The 18,534-nt window shown below is 39.1% G+C and overlaps 1 protein-coding gene across 1 annotated transcript in view; it reads left to right on the top strand.

Annotated features, from left to right (window-relative positions):
• ADCY7 (adenylate cyclase 7) overlaps positions 1–16,892 on the top strand; it is a 58,563-nt gene extending 41,671 nt beyond the window's left edge. The window contains exons 11-28 of the mRNA XM_079315802.1: positions 931–1,063; positions 2,365–2,547; positions 3,840–3,883; positions 4,520–4,600; positions 5,487–5,559; positions 6,373–6,470; positions 7,090–7,174; positions 8,690–8,827; positions 9,807–9,869; positions 10,504–10,542; positions 11,464–11,621; positions 12,788–12,869; positions 13,427–13,582; positions 14,283–14,429; positions 14,869–14,976; positions 15,719–15,833; positions 16,357–16,481; positions 16,597–16,892. Coding sequence (XP_079171928.1) covers positions 931–1,063; positions 2,365–2,547; positions 3,840–3,883; positions 4,520–4,600; positions 5,487–5,559; positions 6,373–6,470; positions 7,090–7,174; positions 8,690–8,827; positions 9,807–9,869; positions 10,504–10,542; positions 11,464–11,621; positions 12,788–12,869; positions 13,427–13,582; positions 14,283–14,429; positions 14,869–14,976; positions 15,719–15,833; positions 16,357–16,481; positions 16,597–16,743 — 1,975 coding nt within the window. The 3' untranslated portion in view covers positions 16,744–16,892. The remainder of the gene's footprint in view (positions 1–930; positions 1,064–2,364; positions 2,548–3,839; positions 3,884–4,519; positions 4,601–5,486; positions 5,560–6,372; positions 6,471–7,089; positions 7,175–8,689; positions 8,828–9,806; positions 9,870–10,503; positions 10,543–11,463; positions 11,622–12,787; positions 12,870–13,426; positions 13,583–14,282; positions 14,430–14,868; positions 14,977–15,718; positions 15,834–16,356; positions 16,482–16,596) is intronic.
• The last annotated feature ends 1,642 nt before the right edge of the window (positions 16,893–18,534 follow it).

Genomic DNA, 18,534 nt, shown 5'->3' with positions numbered 1-18,534 from the left:
GCAAACTTATGTCAGCTTCAGGGAGGAGAGGTGGATGGGACAGTGATTCCCTTGCTCTCTGTAGTTAAGCAGCAGTGCTGCACACTGCCAGTTTCCATTCTGGAACTGGGCTTTTCCCAGCCGTGAGCTAATGAATTGTAGGACAGTGTCTAACCCCTCTGTGCCAAAGAAAAGTGAGAAAAGCATGGGAAGATGAACAATGAGAAAGTAGAACTTAAGAAATGCTATTTTATCAACTCTCTCCAGTCTCTTGGTGAGAAATTATATGGCAAGATGTTACTCATAACTTATGTGGACATACATGATTTGGGATACTGAGTGAAATAACATTTAAGGGGAAATATGACTAGGTACAGAAAAATACTGGCTGCTCTCCTCAGAAGTGTGTTGCTGTTGTTGCTGTGCTGCCTTTTCCTTGGATTGTTTAAGTCAGCAAAGGCAGACTTTCAGAATTCTCCTCAGAGTTACCAAAAAATCTTCCCCAGTTTTCTTTTCCCAGACTTTGTGTCTCCCCCCACCCTGGTGCATTTCTAGCACAAAGCAGTCCTTGCTTGTGTTTTGTTCATGAATTTTCCCTGCAGCTCTCACAACCTGCCTGTGAGCTTGCCTGTCTTGTGAGTCATCAGATCTCCTTTGATCATATTTCTTCTTGTTTCATTTATTTCCCTGCTTATTTCAATTTAATTTTATACCAATACTATCTCATTATGGGAAGTGGTTTTTTTTAGCATGCTTCCTATGAATGATGTACTGTAATAAAAGATTGCAAATATAATTTTAAGTACTGGCAGATTTTTTTTCAGTTGGCTGCCAAAGCAGGGGATGTCTGAAAAGCAGAAATGTCAGCAGTGGCCATTGAAATGTAAATGAAATGCTTAATGTGACCTTTCTGTGAGTGTTTGGGTCTCTTGTTCTTTCTCCCATTCTCAGCCGTGTGCACATCACTGAAGCAACATTAAATCACCTAGGCAAAGCTTATGAAGTAGAAGAAGGGAATGGACACCTGAGGGATCCTTACCTTGAATCCATGAATATCAAAACCTACTTAGTGGTTGATCCAAGGGTATGTATTTGTTATTAAACATATCTGTTTATTCATGTATATACACACATTATAAGTACATAGATTTCTGTGGTGCATGCAGCTTTTTCATTCAGGAACAGAATTAAAGCATGATGTGAGTCACTTGAGTAGTTTGGATTTGAGAGTTCAGCTCTGAAAGCACATCCTGCTTTTTTTATGACATGCCTATTACATTAAAGGTAATAAGTGTTATGCTGAAACCTCTCATGTGACTCACTTAGAGTAAAAAGACATATTTGGCTATGTATTTGTGTGAAGTGTCTCAAAAACCCAGGTCAAAAAATGAGGATGAAGGAATGAAAGAATTCCTCTACTATGTGATCACTTTCAGCTAAAACATTCCTGTAAAATAGCACCAGACATCTTCCTCACTATCTGAAAAGTAAGATTAACCTTCATTTCAGGGTGTGAAGTTAGCAACTATGGGTTGCTCCTTTAAAGCTTGGAGTATTTTGGAGTATTGCTATTTTGAATTGGCTTGTGGTCAATGAGTGAAATGTTTCAAATGGAAAAAGAATGCAGATGAGAAACTTCTTTCCTTCCTACAGGAAATAGCATGTCTCTACAGGAAGGAACAGCGTAGAGCCACTTTTGATTAGCAAGAATTCAATCTTACCTTGGTTACATTTTTCAAAACTGCAACCCCCTCCCCCAGTTGCGCACAGCACTTATTCTCAGAATGAGGACCTTTGTCTATTAAAATGGTCTCTGCTGCCTTGAAGGTACTTGTGAAATGTTAGAGAATAATCAGTCATCGATGTCTTGGTTTATTCTGCAGTTTCAGCTTCCCTGTAGTTCTGCAAGGGTATTGCTGTACACCCTGTCTGTACTGCCTGACTCAGCACCTGTGACACAGGGATATAATCTAATGTGGAGTCTGTAATTTGTGGGATCTTCTAACCACTGTTTTGATACACCCCATCTTAGGAATTTGGCACCTTTTTTCCCCACTGTATTGCTGACTGCAAGGAAACTGTGTTTGCTCATAAGATCGTGTGAGCCCTTGCATCACTGTCAATAAACCTGGAAGTTTGACTGTTGCAGTGTTGCAACTGAAGTCGCGCAAAGGCAGCTGAAGCAATTCATTGTGCGTGCTGTGATTTGCTTTAGCTCACATTAATTAAACGAGATAAAGGAATTGAGGTTGGCTGACATGTTGCTGATATGTTCAGAACCCACAAATCAGCGAGATTTGTAGTCTTACACTACTCAATACAGAGTTCCAGTACTTTGCAATTTGTCTGAATTTCTGTTTTGCACTCGTGTTTTCTTCCTGTCAGTCCAAGCAATGCCTGTCAAGCAATCACCTCCCGAAGACGCGGGCGGCGGACGGGCTGAAGATGCGCGCGTCCGTGCGGATGACGCGCTACCTGGAGTCGTGGGGAGCGGCGCGGCCCTTCGCGCACCTGAGCCACAGGGAGAGCGTCAGCAGCGACTGCGGCTCCCGGGCCCGGCGCAGCAAGGTCAGCGGCGGCTGAGGCTCCCGGGGCCGGCGCTGCAAGGTCAGCCGCGGCTGCGGCTCCCGGGCCCGGCGCAGCAAGGTCAGCAGCGACTGCGGCTCCCGGGCCCGGCGCTGCAAGGTCAGCAGCGGCTGCGGCTCCCGGGGCCGGCGCTGCAAGGTCAGCCGCGGCTGCGGCTCCCGGGGCCGGCGCTGCAAGGTCAGCCGCGACTGCGGCTCCCGGGGCCGGCGCAGCAAGGTCAGCAGCGACTGCGGCTCCCGGGGCCGGCGCTGCAAGGTCAGCCGCGGCTGCGGCTCCCGGGGCCGGCGCTGCAAGGTCAGCCGCGGCTGCGGCTCCCGGGGCCGGCGCTGCAAGGTCAGCCGCGGCTGCGGCTCCCGGGGCCGGCGCAGCAAGGTCAGCCGCGGCTGCGGCTCCCGGGGCCGGCGCTGCAAGGTCAGCCGCGGCTGCGGCTCCCGGGGCCGGCGCTCCAAGGTCAGCCGCGGCTGCGGCTCCCGGGGCCGGCGCTGCAAGGTCAGCCGCGCGGGGCACGGGCCGCCTGCTCTCGCCAGCTGCTCCTGCTGTCTGTGCGCACACGCAGCTGACAGGCTGCCTGTGCAGCAGCTCTTCCTGCCATAACTTAACCGGACCCAGACTGCCAGTCTCTCTGCCATGCTATAATCACAGCATATCTTCAAAGCAAAACTGTCTATTTTTCTTATTATTCTTTCATCTTGAGATGCTGCCTGGTACACATGGTTTAAAAAAAAAAAGACAGATGTACTCAATACTTAATTGAAATGTATAGAAAATAAATTGTCCCTCCATATGCTCTGGATGCTCTGCATCTGGATTTTATCAGTAAAGAATTTTTAAGATCAAGATTTCTTAAGGTTTTTAAGATTTTAAAGTATAAGAAAACTAATTTTTCCTTCCATCTCTGCTTCCTGAAAGCTGGAAGTAGGAGATATGCATGCTTTCAGGTGTGGTCCTGGAACCACAGCTATTCAGCTGTGTGGAATTGGTTTTCAGTCTGCTTGCCTCTGCTGGTGCTTGCTTAGTTATTTTGGTGTGTAGAGAAAAAATGAGAGGGAAGATCTGTTTAATTACTTTCTAGCAATCTTTTTTTCTCAGAAAACACCTCTCACTTGTTAAAGCAGAAAATGTTGCTGGAAAGGATTGATTTCTGTTTGAGAATGGTTCTTTATTTCTTTTATTTCTGAATAAAAGTGGTTATGGCAGTCTCTTGATGCTTGTTTGCCATAGTTGTTTGCTAATCAAAAAGTGTGTAACTTACTCTTAATTCCTGTTTTATTTAGGAAATACCTTTGTGTTCTACTGGACGCCAGAGAACTTCTGATAGGTCAAGTATCTTCTTTTCTTTTTTATTTGTGCTCCTGTGCTGCTCTTGCAGTTCAGTGTGCTGTAAGGATGTGATCATTTAGGTGATTAATCACCATGTGTATGGTGGTCCTGCCTTAGGAAGGTTAAGCTAAATCTTTGACCTTTAGAAGATTTCTCAGCTCATGTTTATTATTGTTAGCAGACTCTACAAGGAGCTTCTTGTCTTACTGTCCCCCCAGTCATTCAGATTCCATTTTGCTTGCTGAACTACAGCAGAGTGGGAGAGAATTGGGAAGGGAGAGCCCTAAAGAGCAGTTTAAAGATTTGGGTTTGGTTAGTGTTGCTAATGTTTGCCATTGGAGTGTGATAAAGAATTGTTATGTATGATGGTACCTGCAGCACTGAGTTAAATGAGGAGCTGATTTTCAGTTGTGGAACATTCCCTCAGTTTGTCAAGTCTTTAAAAATGCATGATTTGAGTAACTAGAGAAATGCTTAGTAAAGTGTGCATAGGCATATTTTTAAATTTAGTTTGGAGTATTCTGGTTTAACTTTTCCCTGTAAGCTTGCCCCACTGTGTGCTGAGAAAGTGTGCTCTGTATCCATTACTTGTTCCTGAGTAGCATTTGTCACACAGACTTTATTTCATCCTCAGAAATTCATCTCAGAAGGGAAGGATAGAGGAAGATATTTATGATGAAATGATGTCAACCATTGAAGGCCTCAGTTCAACTACGTATGCAGTACTTTAATTTATTCTTCATCTTTTCTTTGAGATTAGCTTGCATTCTCAATTTAAGTCTAGATATAAAATTTATGTATAAAGTTATCAGGATTTTTGCCTTGCCAATTTTTTGTCTTTGTTTTTTATTTAGTTTCTTTTTGGATTTAATTTGAATATAAGAGTGTTACTGCATTATTTAGCAAGAAGTCAGTGATCAGTTTTGCTGTTCAGTATTTTCTTTATTAAAAAAAGAAGTTTCATGAAATGGGGTGCCATCCTGAACAAAAATCTACATATAAATTCGAAACAATTCTGTGGGTAATAAAGTTGCTTTAGTGTCTGGTCTACTGAAGGCAAATGGTCTGTCAGGGGCAGGTAATTCCTTTGGTAGTACATGTGCATTTGAAAGCAGACAAACATACGCAGTGGTGATGGTTCGGTTTTCTTTTTTGTTTTGTTTGTTTTAATTTAAAATACAATATATAAGTTCTTAAAAAATTCCTAAAACACTGAATTCAAGAAGAAAAACTCTTTATTTCATCTAAATTCTAGAGAGGCTGTACCTCAGATATTTCTAATAGGAGTCTGATATTATTTAGGGGAATTTTTTGGAGGCTCTAACATCTGCTGTTACACTTTCCTATTCGTAAGCCTTTGGGAAGGTTTGGAGCTACCATTTGTCATGTAGCTGTCAGATGTTGCTGTCTGTTAGTATTGTGGATCTGCCTGTCAGATGAATAAGAACATAACCACTGATTAGTTCTGCTATGAAACATAAAGACCTTTCAGAAGCATCAGGTGTGTGTCGAGAGTGGCTGTGGGGTCTCAAGTGCAGTGATGATTTTGTGTCCTGTCCTTGGCTCTGTGTGCTCCTCATAACCCCTGTCTCTCTCTCCAGTCCGTGGTGTGGAAGATCAGATGACTTCTGTGGATTCTCATTGATCTTTGCAGAACCTGGTCTTGAAAAAGAGGTTGGTAAGATGCAAAATAACCTTTTTGGTCTTTGATTTGCTCTTCAGAGCAATGTAAGAATACATTTGAAACTTTTCATTCTGAAATTGGATTCTGGAGGTGACTGCACATCCTAAGAGGTTTGTGGTAACTACTGGAAAGCAGATTTCAGGAGTTGTTTGAATTGGTCATTCTTCCTTGAGTACACAAATTCTGAGTTTAAATGAGATTGATCTCTAATCTGTGGTCAGATTCTTGCCATAGGGAAGTTAGTGGGAGTTTGATAACTTTTCTAAATAAGCTACTTCCCTCAAAAGTAATGAGATTTAAAGAATGAAAGAAAAATGAATTCTGCATCCATAATGAAAACACTTTGTTTTCTGTGGCTGTTTCATTGTAGATATAATGCTGATATTTGTTAGGTGCAGTGTAGTTTTTCTGTTTGAATAACTGCTGTTAAATTCACTATGCTGTGGATGTAGTTACTGGTGTGGTTCTATACACACACTTCAGGTTTACTTCTGTGTGTGTCCTTTCTTGAGAAGGATTTTGACCACGGGCATCTGTGATGCTGATGTAAATGCTGCCTGGATTTCCCTCTTGGTTGGAAATTTGGAAGTTAACCTATGGACTGGGCTTTTCTTTTTGAAAGATGTTCAAGTGATTGTTTTTTTTATGGTGGTCTTATTTTGTTCTGTTTCAGTCCTGGGTGTAATTTTAATAATACAGGATACTTGTATACAATACTTGTATATATGTGTCATCTCAAGGATGTAATAAAGTTAAGAAAAACCACCCCTGAAATGACCCTGATGCTTTGTTCTCTGTTTCAGTATCGCACCATTCCTATTCTAAAACTCAAGAGTTACTTTGTGTGTGCCAGTTTTGTGTTCCTCTGTATATTTGTGATCCAGATGCTAATGATGCCAAAGTAAGTGCTGGTATTTTATTTTTTTATAAGTAAAATTAAGCAACAGCTAAAGTGAACCTGGTATGCATGAAAATTTTTGGGGTTCCTGAGGGGTTAAATTTAAGAAACATACATTTATTTACTCCATGATGAAGGAGTACATTCACATTGGTGGCACATACAAACCAAGATACAAGTATGAAAATAAAATAGAAATATTTCTTTAATATTTTGCTTGCTTAGTTCACACAGGGAGGTGGTCAATTAAGTAAGAAATACTATTTTATAAGAACAGTTACCTGTAAGGATATTGGGCAGTAGGAAAATAGGATTTAACTGGTTAAACTCTGCTTAGTGATCCTTTCTGTAGAGCTACAAGCTCTGGGGTGCTTGCTGCATCTCTGAGAAAGGTGATGATTCTGAATTTTATGGCACATTTGTTTCTTGTGGCTGTTGTAGTGCAGTTTCCATGTGGTTTATGCCCTGGGCAGTGGCTCAGGCCATCAGGAGCAGAATCTCTTAAAGCAGTGATTGTGCAACAGAGCAGTCATAACCTGTGTGATGCTGTGGTTATTCAGTGCTATTTGAAGAAAAAACATATTTAAACTTGGTTTTGTAAGTGCTTTCTTCTTCCTTTTAGAACTGCAGAACTGGGAATTTCCTTTGGAGTTGTTGCAGTCATCATTATGCTTGTTTTGTTTGTGTGCTTTGCTGAGAAATGTCTGGTAAGATACTTTTAAAAAACACTTCCTATTTTCAAAAGTGGATGGAAATATTTCAGCAACTTTGTCTGCCTTTTAGGCTGATGAAAGCCTTGAACCTCAGGTTAAGAGAACATTCCATTGCCTAAAATGGATTTGCTTTCAGACAGACTTTCATGTCTGAAAATTGTCACAGTAATTCAGAATTATTTGGGTGCAAGAATAGATGGGTAGGAGGGAGGACGTGGGGTTGGTTTTTAAAATGTGTTTTTATTTTTGTTTGTCATTAATAGTAATTTTGGTTGGAAATACTGTTATCCTCTGTGCTGGAAATAATATTGAAACAAGTTGGAACCGAAGATCACTTTTCATAATAATTTATGAAGTGTAATGAAAATTACAAACATGAATAATTTATTGGCAACAATTTCATGGCTGTTAGAATTCCAAATTCACTATTACATCAATTAGGACACTTTGCACTTGTAGTTCCTTTTTCTTTGCATTATTAAACACATGTGATTACTGTTTAAAAATATAGAGTGATAGAGAGAGCCCATAGTGATGGAGAGTTCAATGATACAGAGTTAAAAAAAAAAAAAAAAAAGTCCTCAGTTCAAGAACTGCCTGAGGGCAGGGTAGGGAGAGGGAGGGATTTTAGAGAAGGGATTTTAGAATCAAACCTGCACTGTGCCAGAGCACCACTGCACTGCAGCACCCCAGTGAGGGGATGGAGCTCTCCAGGGAAAGGAGGAGTCTCTTAGAGAGCCACAGTCAAGCTGTGTGAAGGGGAAAGAAAAAAATAGGAGAAAATTGCACTCAGGACATAGGATAAAGATTTATGACTCATTTAATTGTATGGTTAGACAGATTTATGGAATTTATGTATGTATGGTGTTTATAGATGGATTTTTGCATATATGTCTGTGGAGAGAGAGGGGTGTGTACATCCATTCGTGTGTTTTTTCTATGTACTTAGAAACACATGGAGAAGACAGAAAATTCCAAGACTGCTGGGAGTGTTTTGGTACAGCATCCTGGAATAATGCTTGCAGTCATTAAAATTATGTGTTTTACTGGATGTATTTCTCTATAGCAACAACTGGAGGATATAGGGATGGCAAGAATGGGAACTATCTAGGGTTGGTTTTGATTTAGTAATCTGAAAATTTAGTTCCAAATATAACATTATAGCTCTATAACTAAAAATACAAAAAATAGGACACTTTTACTGCATTTTTATTAACGTTTTTTCTAGAACTTTCAAGCAGACCATAATTCTGTATTATTAAAGCACAAATTCAGAAAATTTTAGCACTCAACCCCTTTGAAAAAAGGAAGAATTGTCTCTATTTTCAGTTGGGGAAAGGTGTTAGACATTGACTCTGAATGACAAGATTCAAAGTTCTAAATTAGAATTCCGGTGAAGGCTCTTGACACTCTCCTTCAGAAAAAAGGTCAGCTTTATCTTTAGAAATATTTCTCCCCCTGTATCAAAGTGTTATCCCTGTTACTGAAATGAATTAATTGTGCTTTCAGAAGTGCTGCTCAGTGCAGTGGCCTCTCCTGCACCATCTGTGTGCTGTCTCAGAAAAGGTGGAAACAATGCCTTTGCTTAGGCTGCCTTTAGCAGTCATCACTATAGCTGCCTTACTCATTATAGCCATTTTTAATTTGGTAAGTAATCACATTAATTGATCAACTTATTGTAAAATCCACAGTTTAAGTAACTTCCTGCATTTCTTTTCATCAAGTACCAGTTTTTGCTGCTTTTTTTAATGCCTGATTTGCAACATGAGTTGATAGTGCATGAGGGCAATTAAAAGCATTAAAAATAAAAGCTCCTAGTTTGTGGAACTGAAAGTACACGTGATACACGTGTTTACATCACCTTTTCTTGTTTTCAAGATGGCACTTATAACCACTCTTGATTGTAACCCTCATCACTAAGATGTTTCCTGTTTTTTAATGTGGCTTTATATGTTTGGCACTGGCAGGGAGCACTTTAAGCAGTTCACTGTGGTATTTGCACTCAGTAGTATTTGTAGTAATGGGGATAAGGGAGAGAAGAATATAACTTGGCTCTCTTTTAAAAGCAAAGGCAGTGAGGATAGGTACTGCTGGAGTAAGGTGGAAATGGCATCTGGCTTTTAAATTTAGTTTGAGTATTATATTGCACCTGGGGTATGTATATATGAATAACTGTGCTGTGTTTTTTATTTAAACAAGCTCTGTGTTAACAATTCCATCTAACTGATAGTTAACTACTAAAACTGATGTCCTTCTGATCCCATATGTTTGTTTGCCTTACCATTCCTCTGATTCCATGGGGAGTTCATTCTGAAAGCAATACTGCAGAAAATGCTTAATTTCCTTCTGTAAGGTGTTTATTTCTGGTGGCTTAGGTCCTTGAATTGACTCACAGTGGTGCCATGTGAGCACCACCAGAGACAGCCTGAAAGAAAACATCAACAGCTGCTGTGAAACTGGAGGCTGAGACAAAACCATGTTTGTGCCAGATAGCTGCTAAATTAACATAGCCATAACATAAAACTTTACCCCCAATTAGAAAATAAGTAAATTTTAACCTTACTGCAGCTTGTGTATGCATATGTGTTTAATACAACAACTTTTTCCTCCCCTCCAATAAATCAAGACTACTGAAAAGAACAAGCCTGCCAACTTTACTGGATCAAATGACCTGAATGCTACCACCTGTGTGAGTAGAGTACTATCTTAATTTCTAGGATTAAAATGAAATGAGTCTTGGGTGGTGGGTATAGAATCATAGAACATCCTGAATTGGAAGGGACCTATAAGAATCATCAAAATCCCTGTCATGTACAGGGATGGCAACATTTTAATTTTTTTTCTTTTTATTTATAAAGATAGGGTTTGGGATTTTTTTGAATTGCTGTACATGAATACTTGCTCATCACACAAGACAGTTTTAAGGGATATTTTGTATTTTTACATATGGCTTTCTTGTGCATCCTTTAGGGATTTTCAGAAGTCTATAGTATTCATGTATAAAAAGAAGTTTTGGTTTATTTTGGTCTCTCAGCTTATTTGAAAGGATAAATTCATCACTTACTAGTGACACAAAAGTATTATTTTACTTTCTATGTCTTTAATGCTAAAGTTGTGTTCTATTTTGAGTTGATCCAAATGTTTGGGATGCTCCTTTGTCACCTGGCTATCCCATTAGATGATGGACATATTTCTGAATTATGTGCAGCAGGTTGTGTGAGGAGCTTTTCATCCAGGTGCTTATGACAGATGATAAGTTACACATACGAAATGAACGCTGTACTCACCTGGCAATTTTTTGTTTTTGCATCTTTGTAAATCAGACTTTTGGAAACACAACTCATTCCTGCATAGAGGAAACTGTAAGTAGTGAATGCATCTTAAGCCTGATCTTTGAATGTTGTGTGTATTACTGACAAATGGCAGGTTCTGTTGCTGTATAAAAGGCAGCCTTTTTAGATATCTGACAGCAGAAAAAATCTTCATGAAATTAAGATTATTAACTGCTGCTGCTGTGTTGAGTAAAGTATGGCTTTGGAGTTTGTAGAAATTTCAGACTTAGAAGCAGCTCTAAAACGAAGGAAAAAATCAGCAGAACAGGGTGGTGATAATATTTGAGTCTGAAAGATGAGAGCTGTACTTGTCCAGTGTGTTTACAGAGTAGAAGGGCTTAAGTGGCTGACAGACCTCTGCTGGTGTTCTCTATATAATAGTTCCTTTTACAGAGGTTTGGCTTGAGGGAGGGAGGGTGTTTGATGTCTTTTGGAGGTAGACTCAATGCTTTTAGGATGACAGAGTTGGTATAATGTGTTATATGTGGGCTCTGATTAGGAGTTGCCTCATAAATTGTTCGGGTTTCATTCAGTTCAGCAGAAATGTTAATTATTTAGCCAAGAATCTCACAGTTCTGTGGTAGATGGGTAAACAGGTAGGAAAACTGCTTTGTGCATAGAGAGACATGAATTCTTGAGCAGCAGAAGCTGAGGTAATTGCTTTAATTAAGAAACTTCAGGAGATAAATTCTCAATGCTTCAGGTTTTATCTGGCATTGCTTACTTATGTTGATTTTTTTTTTCATTTAAATATTTTTGATTACCCATAACTAATTAAAAAGTAAGCTAAGATTAATATTAAGTTTATCCTTTTAACACCATTAAAAGTAAAGCTTTAAGTGATTGCAATTCCTTGGAGTGACCATGAACTCAGAGCATTTGCTGTGGTATGAACATCTCCTAGACATAAGTTCTGAATCATGGAAGGCTCTTTACATTCCTCTCTTACAGTATTATGCTTACTGCTGTATACTGGGGTTCATTGCCTGCTCGGTGTTTCTTCAAATGAGCTTCGAACTCAAAGTCCTCCTCCTGTCCATTGCTGTGACTGTCTACCTCATCATTTTTAATACCCTGCAGCACAAAGACATCTACAGCAACAGTACCAGGTGCACTGGAAAGTTTATCATCCTTTAATATTTCATTTAAGGAAGTGCTAGAGTTTTGTGCACTTACATATTTTGAATATATGAATACTGAAATATCAAAATCGTGCAAGCCAAACACTGCAAACCTTTCTGTGAAGTTAACAACATGGAAATCCTATTAGACCAGGTCACCTTTTCTTTTTTAAAAAAGTGTATATTGTCTGAAAAATTTCTGTAATGTGGCTTCTGAGATGCCTAGAAGCCTTCGATTATATTAAAGACTAGAGAGTAGAATATTATTGGCATAGTAAGGTTGATCTTAAGTTATGAAGAAAAACCTTGCTAAAAGCCTGAGGCTCAAGCTGTGCTAGAGAGACCTTGGTAGGCAATAGGATGGTGAACTCTTCATGAACTAACCTAAGTGCAGATATTTTGAAAAGTAACAACAATTTACCTGATCTAATTGCAGAAATTGAAAATACTGAAATCACATGCAAAGGCTTTACTGTTAGTTTTTAAGTATTACTCAGGTTCCTCAGCATAGTCCTATAGCTGAAGATTAGAACAAATTTATTTTGCAGGGGCTGTAACCTGTCAGCACACCTTAAAAAAGCTTGAGTGAACTTAATCATTCATATGATGAGAATTTAATTTGCATTTGTAGAAAGTAATTGATGTGGTAAGACTGATCTCACTATGAAATATGAGTGGTGATTCAGATACAGGTATGATTTAACTGCTGTCTTTGTCTTAGGAATTCAAGTTTTTAATTTGTTATTGTCTTCCTTTCCACAAATAAGAAAGTTTCTTTTCCTGCCTCAAGGTTTTGTTGGCTGTGTTTTTGTAAGGTGGTGTGGGGCGGGAGCTGAAACCCAGTCTGGTGGAAATTAAGATGGCTCCATTAAGATAAAGCCATGTTTACTTGAGCATCTCACTACAAGAGCTGCTGAACAAGGTTTCAACATCCAGTGTGTGCTGTGAAAGGCATCATTCCATGTGTTGGGCTGGCTGATAATCCTTTCTCATTGCTAGGACAGGAGCTGTCCCCAGCCAGCCACTGGCACAAATGAACACTGTGGGGCAAGCCTGGACAGACACCCTCTTCTCCTCCCCTCCCACCCCAGCCCTCCATCATGCAGATTTTCTTAAAGCATACAGATGACTTTGTATTGCTCTCTTATTTTCAGGTTTTTCATCAAAGAGCCAAGGATAATGACTAATTTATATCTGGTTCTGTTTTACATAACCCTAGTTTTACTTGCAAAACAGGTATGTATTTAAAAAACAATCACAGAGTTCCTTAACTTGCAGCAAGTTCATTTAAATAAAATGCAGAAATGTTGTTCCTTGAAATTTTGCTTTAAGTTAGTATTTATTTTTATTTTTTTTTAATATTCTGGTCTTACGGAGAACATAATTAATTTTTGGTAGCGAAAAGAAATTTCTGTGAAAGGATGGGAACATTTTTCTAGATGTCAACAGTGTTTGCATCACAGACATGAGAACTTCCTGGTTCTTTCAGTTTTGATCTATCTGTATTTATATAACAGTATTAATTCTAAATCAACATAGCAATTCAAGATAAAAATAATCATATCACTAAAGTGTCATTTTGGTAAATACACCTGATGGTACCAAATGACATTTGGTCTTAGGGGCTGCTTCATATTTTTCTGACCTTTGCTCTCAAATGACATTTTTCATTTCTATATAGACTCAAAAGGCCCTGAAGAAGCTATTGCAACTACACTTCTTGAGAAAATTGCCTAATATTTTTCTGTGAGTTATTTTATGGATTTAATTTGAAATATTTTATCTCTTTGCAGATTGATTATTACTGTCGACTGGATTGTCTGTGGAAGAATAAGTTTAAAAAAGAACATGAACAATTTGAAACTATGGAGAATGTTAACAGGCTTTTGCTGGAAAATGTACTTCCAGCACACGTTGCTGCATATTTCATTGGAGAAAAACGAAATGAGGTGTGTTGAGTCTCTCCTGTGTGAAGGACAGCAAATTGGATTTCTGTGATATATATTACACATGAGGTGAAAAAGAACACAGACTGTAAACTTCTGCCATCTTTGCCTCTTGTTTGTATTCCAAAACCTTTGCAAACCCAAGAACCTGTTAACCAGATGGCCTCAAAAAAAATGGAAACTTTTAGTGTCAGTCCCTGAAATCTGTTCTCAGAATTACTAGTTCAACTTCAGGACACAGTTTAAGTTTGGCACAGTTTAATTAATTTAAATTCCATAATTTTAAATGAGATTTACTGCTTTCCAAAGACTATATTTTATGAGAGAGGCTAGGTCACAGTTTTTAGGGAAATTAGTAGTAGAGCAAATAGTATCTCCTAGAGAGAAGTTCATTGATAATGGTTTGTTTGTTTGTTTGTTTGTTTTTTAAAGAAATCTCATTCTGCCAGCATGTCATCAGAGAGAACAATGTGTGTCTCAGAGAGTGACAATGTCCAAGTAGATGAAAATATTTAAGATATCTTTAAGGAATCTTAGCTTTGTCTTAGGCAAATCCACTTTGTTAATGTTTCTGGTAGAGTAAGAGATGTGGTTGACCTCCTAAGAAAGCTGTAATTTGATTACTGGTTACAAACAGTTATGTGTGAGTACCTGTGGGGAAATGTGGCTGCTGACCATGTGTGGGTTTATTGCTTTCCTTTAGGACTGGTACCATCAATCCTACGACTGTGTCTGTGTCATGTTTGCATCAGTACCAGATTTTAAGGTGTTTTACACTGAATGTGATGTCAATAAAGAAGGCTTGGAATGCTTGAGGCTCTTAAATGAAATAATTGCTGATTTTGATGAGGTAATTAAGCTTCTGTCAAAAATGCACTGGATTACATATCTACTGCAAAATATACGTTTCACTAGATCTGTGAGCATTTGAGGGGGGGAAACCATTTCAAGGCTATACTAGTATTCTGACTTCAGCCTTGCAATCCTGAAACCTATTTTCACATCTGGTTGGGATTTTCAAGTACATCATCTAATCCACTAGAAATATGCTTTGAAAGTCCTGAATTTAAGGACTTTATTTCAGCACTTCAGTGCTTTCATTTCTCCTGTGAGTGGGTAGAGCAAAGCTGTGAAACCAATTCTCAGTATTTAATGTAATCTTCATGTGATTGACAGTACTGCTAGAAATGTTTAATGCTTCTGGTAGATAGTATAAGATTTCTGGTTAAATACTACACTGAAATATGGTATTAAAGTCTCAAGATTTTGTTTTCTTTCCATTCAAACAGCTCTTGTTAAAACCTAAATTTAGTGGTGTTGAAAAAATAAAAACAATTGGAAGCACTTATATGGCAGCAGCTGGTCTCAGTGTTACACCAGGCCAGGAAAACAACCAGGTATGTTGGCTCTGAATCTGCCTTCAGTACTCTGTGGGTGCATAGGTGTGTGCAAAGTAACAAAGTGTAACATGATATGAAAAAGTAAATCATGGTGACTTCCTAAAATATGGAAAAAATTATAAAATTGTATTGTGTCCTGCTGAATTCACTATTTAACTCCTAGTTCCATTTTATTTCCAAATTAAGGTGTTCAGTCTAATCCCAGCATACGTATTACATCTTTCACCTTTGATTCAATAGTTTACATTCCTAGATGCATAACAGAAGCACTCTAATAATGGGGGAGTCAAAGAAGGGAGCCAAAGAGAAGGCCATCTCAGAACTGGCTGTTTGTGATACCTGAGAACAGGCACAGAAAGAGAATCCTCAAGTGCCACATTAGGTCTGAAGCTGTCAGCCAGATGAATTAACACTGATTTCTCTGGCTCATTTTCAGTATAGCAGGTTTATGTATGACATTAAGATGCATATAATAATATAACCAAAATATGTAAAATTAAAGCTGAAACCCCAAAGGACAGACATTAATTTGTTATAAAATTTAATCATATCATGATTTTTACCTCATAGCCATTGCAGCTGAATTTAATGGAGTTTTGAAATTCTGCAGTTCTACACTTAAAGGGATGAGTGCTCTCCTTATTAACACTGTATCACTTCTAGTACTGCTTTGGAGTAGCAGCCTGACCCAGCCTTTTGTGTTGTAATTTGTAATGAATATGTGTTACGACTTGCACAGGACAGGGAAAGGCAGCACGCTCACATTGGGATTATGGTGGAGTATGGGATTGCCCTGATGAGTAAACTGGATGGCATCAACCGACATTCCTTCAACAACTTCCGCCTGCGTGTTGGTGAGTTCTGTGTGGGGACAGCTCAGACAAGTGACAAATGAGGTAGAATGATGTAGGTCCAAGTGCTGAATAGCCACAGGCAGGATTGTCTGGTCAGCTTTTCTGACAGGCCAAGCTCCTCCACACATGGGCTTTTTCTCATCATTTGGAGGGAGCAGCAGGAAGAGTCCAGCTGGATGATTTTGGAGGAAATGAAAGATACAGATGAAGAGTGAAGTACCCTGTTAGTGACTGTTGACTAAAGACAGTATTCTCATTCAAGTGCTCATTTCTATATATTAAAAGTAGAAGAGGAAGAATTTTGCTTTGTGCTCTAGACTTCCCATTTTGCAATGAGTGAGTCACTTCACATCTCCTGAGCCTCAGTATGAATATTTATAGAACAGTACTAATACTGATCACTAGAAAGGTGCTGCAGAGTTCAGTTCTGGGATGTTTTATTTCCCCTGAAGCTACAGCTAAGTGTGAAGCTGGAAGTCATATCCCTTTCTACCTCAGTAATGAAACCTGCTTGTTTGTACAGGGATCAATCATGGCCCAGTGATTGCTGGTGTGATTGGAGCCCGGAAGCCTCAGTATGACATTTGGGGCAACACTGTTAATGTTGCCAGCCGAATGGAGAGCACAGGGGAGCTTGGCAAGATCCAGGTAAAACTGTGAGCCTTGCAATGTCCAAGGCTTTATTTCTAATTGGTTGTGGAATTTTGCTTTAATGTGAATAATCAGAAGAATTTCACAAGTTTCCAATTCTTTTCACACAAAGGTCACAGAAGAAACAAGCAAAATACTACAGGAGCTGGGATACTCGTGTGAATGTAGGGGGCTCATTAATGTCAAAGGCAAGGGAGAACTGAGGACTTACTTTGTTTGCACTGAGACAGCCAAATTCCAAGGCATGGGACTGAACTGAGGCTACAATGAAGTTAATCAAAATAGACTTAGATCTGTCTCCCTTCTGTGAAGACGTAGAATTTCCCTCCTTATGTGAAGGACTTTATTCTAAAAAGATGTATGTACTGTTCGTATCTCTTCTACATCTCAAGATGAGAGATTTTTTTTTTTTAATAAAGAATTCTGAGAAGTTCCTAGAAGATACACAACTGTCAGTCTGAAAAAGACTACTTTTGCCTGAAGTAATTTGAAGATTTACCTGGAATTGCCATGAAGCATTTTCAGCTAGTTGCTTTCCTTACTGCACTGGGAGTCTTAACAGCTCCGGTGACAACAGGTGTGGATGGACTGTAGAACTCATTCCCATGTTAAAACATTCCATTGCCTGCTTGACACACACCTGCTTACAGTATTGTGTTTGTCCTGACATGTGCAGTGATACTGAGGGCACTGCCTATCCTGCTTTTAATGCTGAACAGACTTCACAGCTGAGTAATGGGAAGAGGAATGCAAGGACACTCAAGTGTATCACATGATAACTGTGCTGAGCTCTTTTGGGAAAAAACCTGAATTGCACAGTATGGGGCCACCACCACCCTCACCTCCTCCACAGCAGTACCTTGTGTTATGCAGATGTTTTCTTGACCAAGAGCTGCTCAGAAATAACTTTCATCTAGTTCAGCGTGTTTACATTATATGTTCTCCTTTGTATTTCTCTGTAATTAGTATCTACATGTGCATTATGTTTGTCGTGATAAATCTTAAATTTTTTACTTTAAATTTCAAAAAGTACAAGTGATGGTGAGGAGCACAGGGTACAGGCTCTGAGAGCAGCTGCTGCTGCTGATCCCAGCAGGAATTCTGATTCTGTGCTGTGTTCTTGAGGGCACTTAAGGAAGAAAAAAGAATCTGTTCTGAATTGCTAGGAAGCTGAAGAACAGAATTACTAGGATAGTATTAGAAACAGTAGTAGATACTGTATAAACAGAACTGTGTCTGTGATGGGATTTGTTTAATTTTTTTCTGCTCTTATTTTGCAATTTGCCTAGCCACTGGCTGGTTTCTATGCCTTTTAAAGACAATGCAGTTTTTTGCATAAGGTTTTGAAGGTTACAAAAGGATATATGGAAAAAATGTATTCACAATGGAAATATTTCAGCAGAGCCCCAACACTGGAAGTATGAGCAGAGCATTCATAAGATCATTGTGGACATGGTGTAAATAAGTTTAGTTTGTAAGGTTTTTAAACTGTTAGTGGCCTTTGCTAATTTCTCTACTGGCATTTTTTACCTACTGCTTTCTCTTAGTCTTTTTGCTGTTGGAGATGATAGTAGTCTGTAAAGCTAACATCATGTGCCCAGTTATGTCCATTACCAAGGATGGATTCCCCCTTTCCCCACATACCACATGTTAGGGCTGGACAGCACAGTGAATGGTGATTACAACACCTGTTTGGTTGAGCTTTACTCCTCTACAAACTGCATTTCCTAATGCTTCTGGGTTTAGTACCAACTTATCCTGGACAAGTGTTTAAACAGTCCTGTGCATCACTGCCGCTTTCTAATTACTGTGTAATTTCTTTAGAAGAAGAAGTGACTATGTTTCAAGAGAGAAACAAACCTAAATATTGTCCAACTGTGGATTAAAAATCATGCTTGTAGTCTTTGTCAATTTTGTAGATCTTATCTGTGTGTAGTAGGTCTCCACCAGAAAACAGCATGTAAGAAAACCTGAATTTGAGGTTGTCTGGTTCACACATGGGCTCTGCTGAAGGATGTGTCATATTTGCTGTTGTGTTAGTGCAAGTCAG

Source organism: Erithacus rubecula (assembly GCF_903797595.1).
Source record: "Erithacus rubecula genome assembly, chromosome: 12".
Classification (NCBI taxonomy): domain Eukaryota; kingdom Metazoa; phylum Chordata; class Aves; order Passeriformes; family Muscicapidae; genus Erithacus; species Erithacus rubecula.
This window is presented reverse-complemented; position numbering and strand designations above follow the sequence as displayed.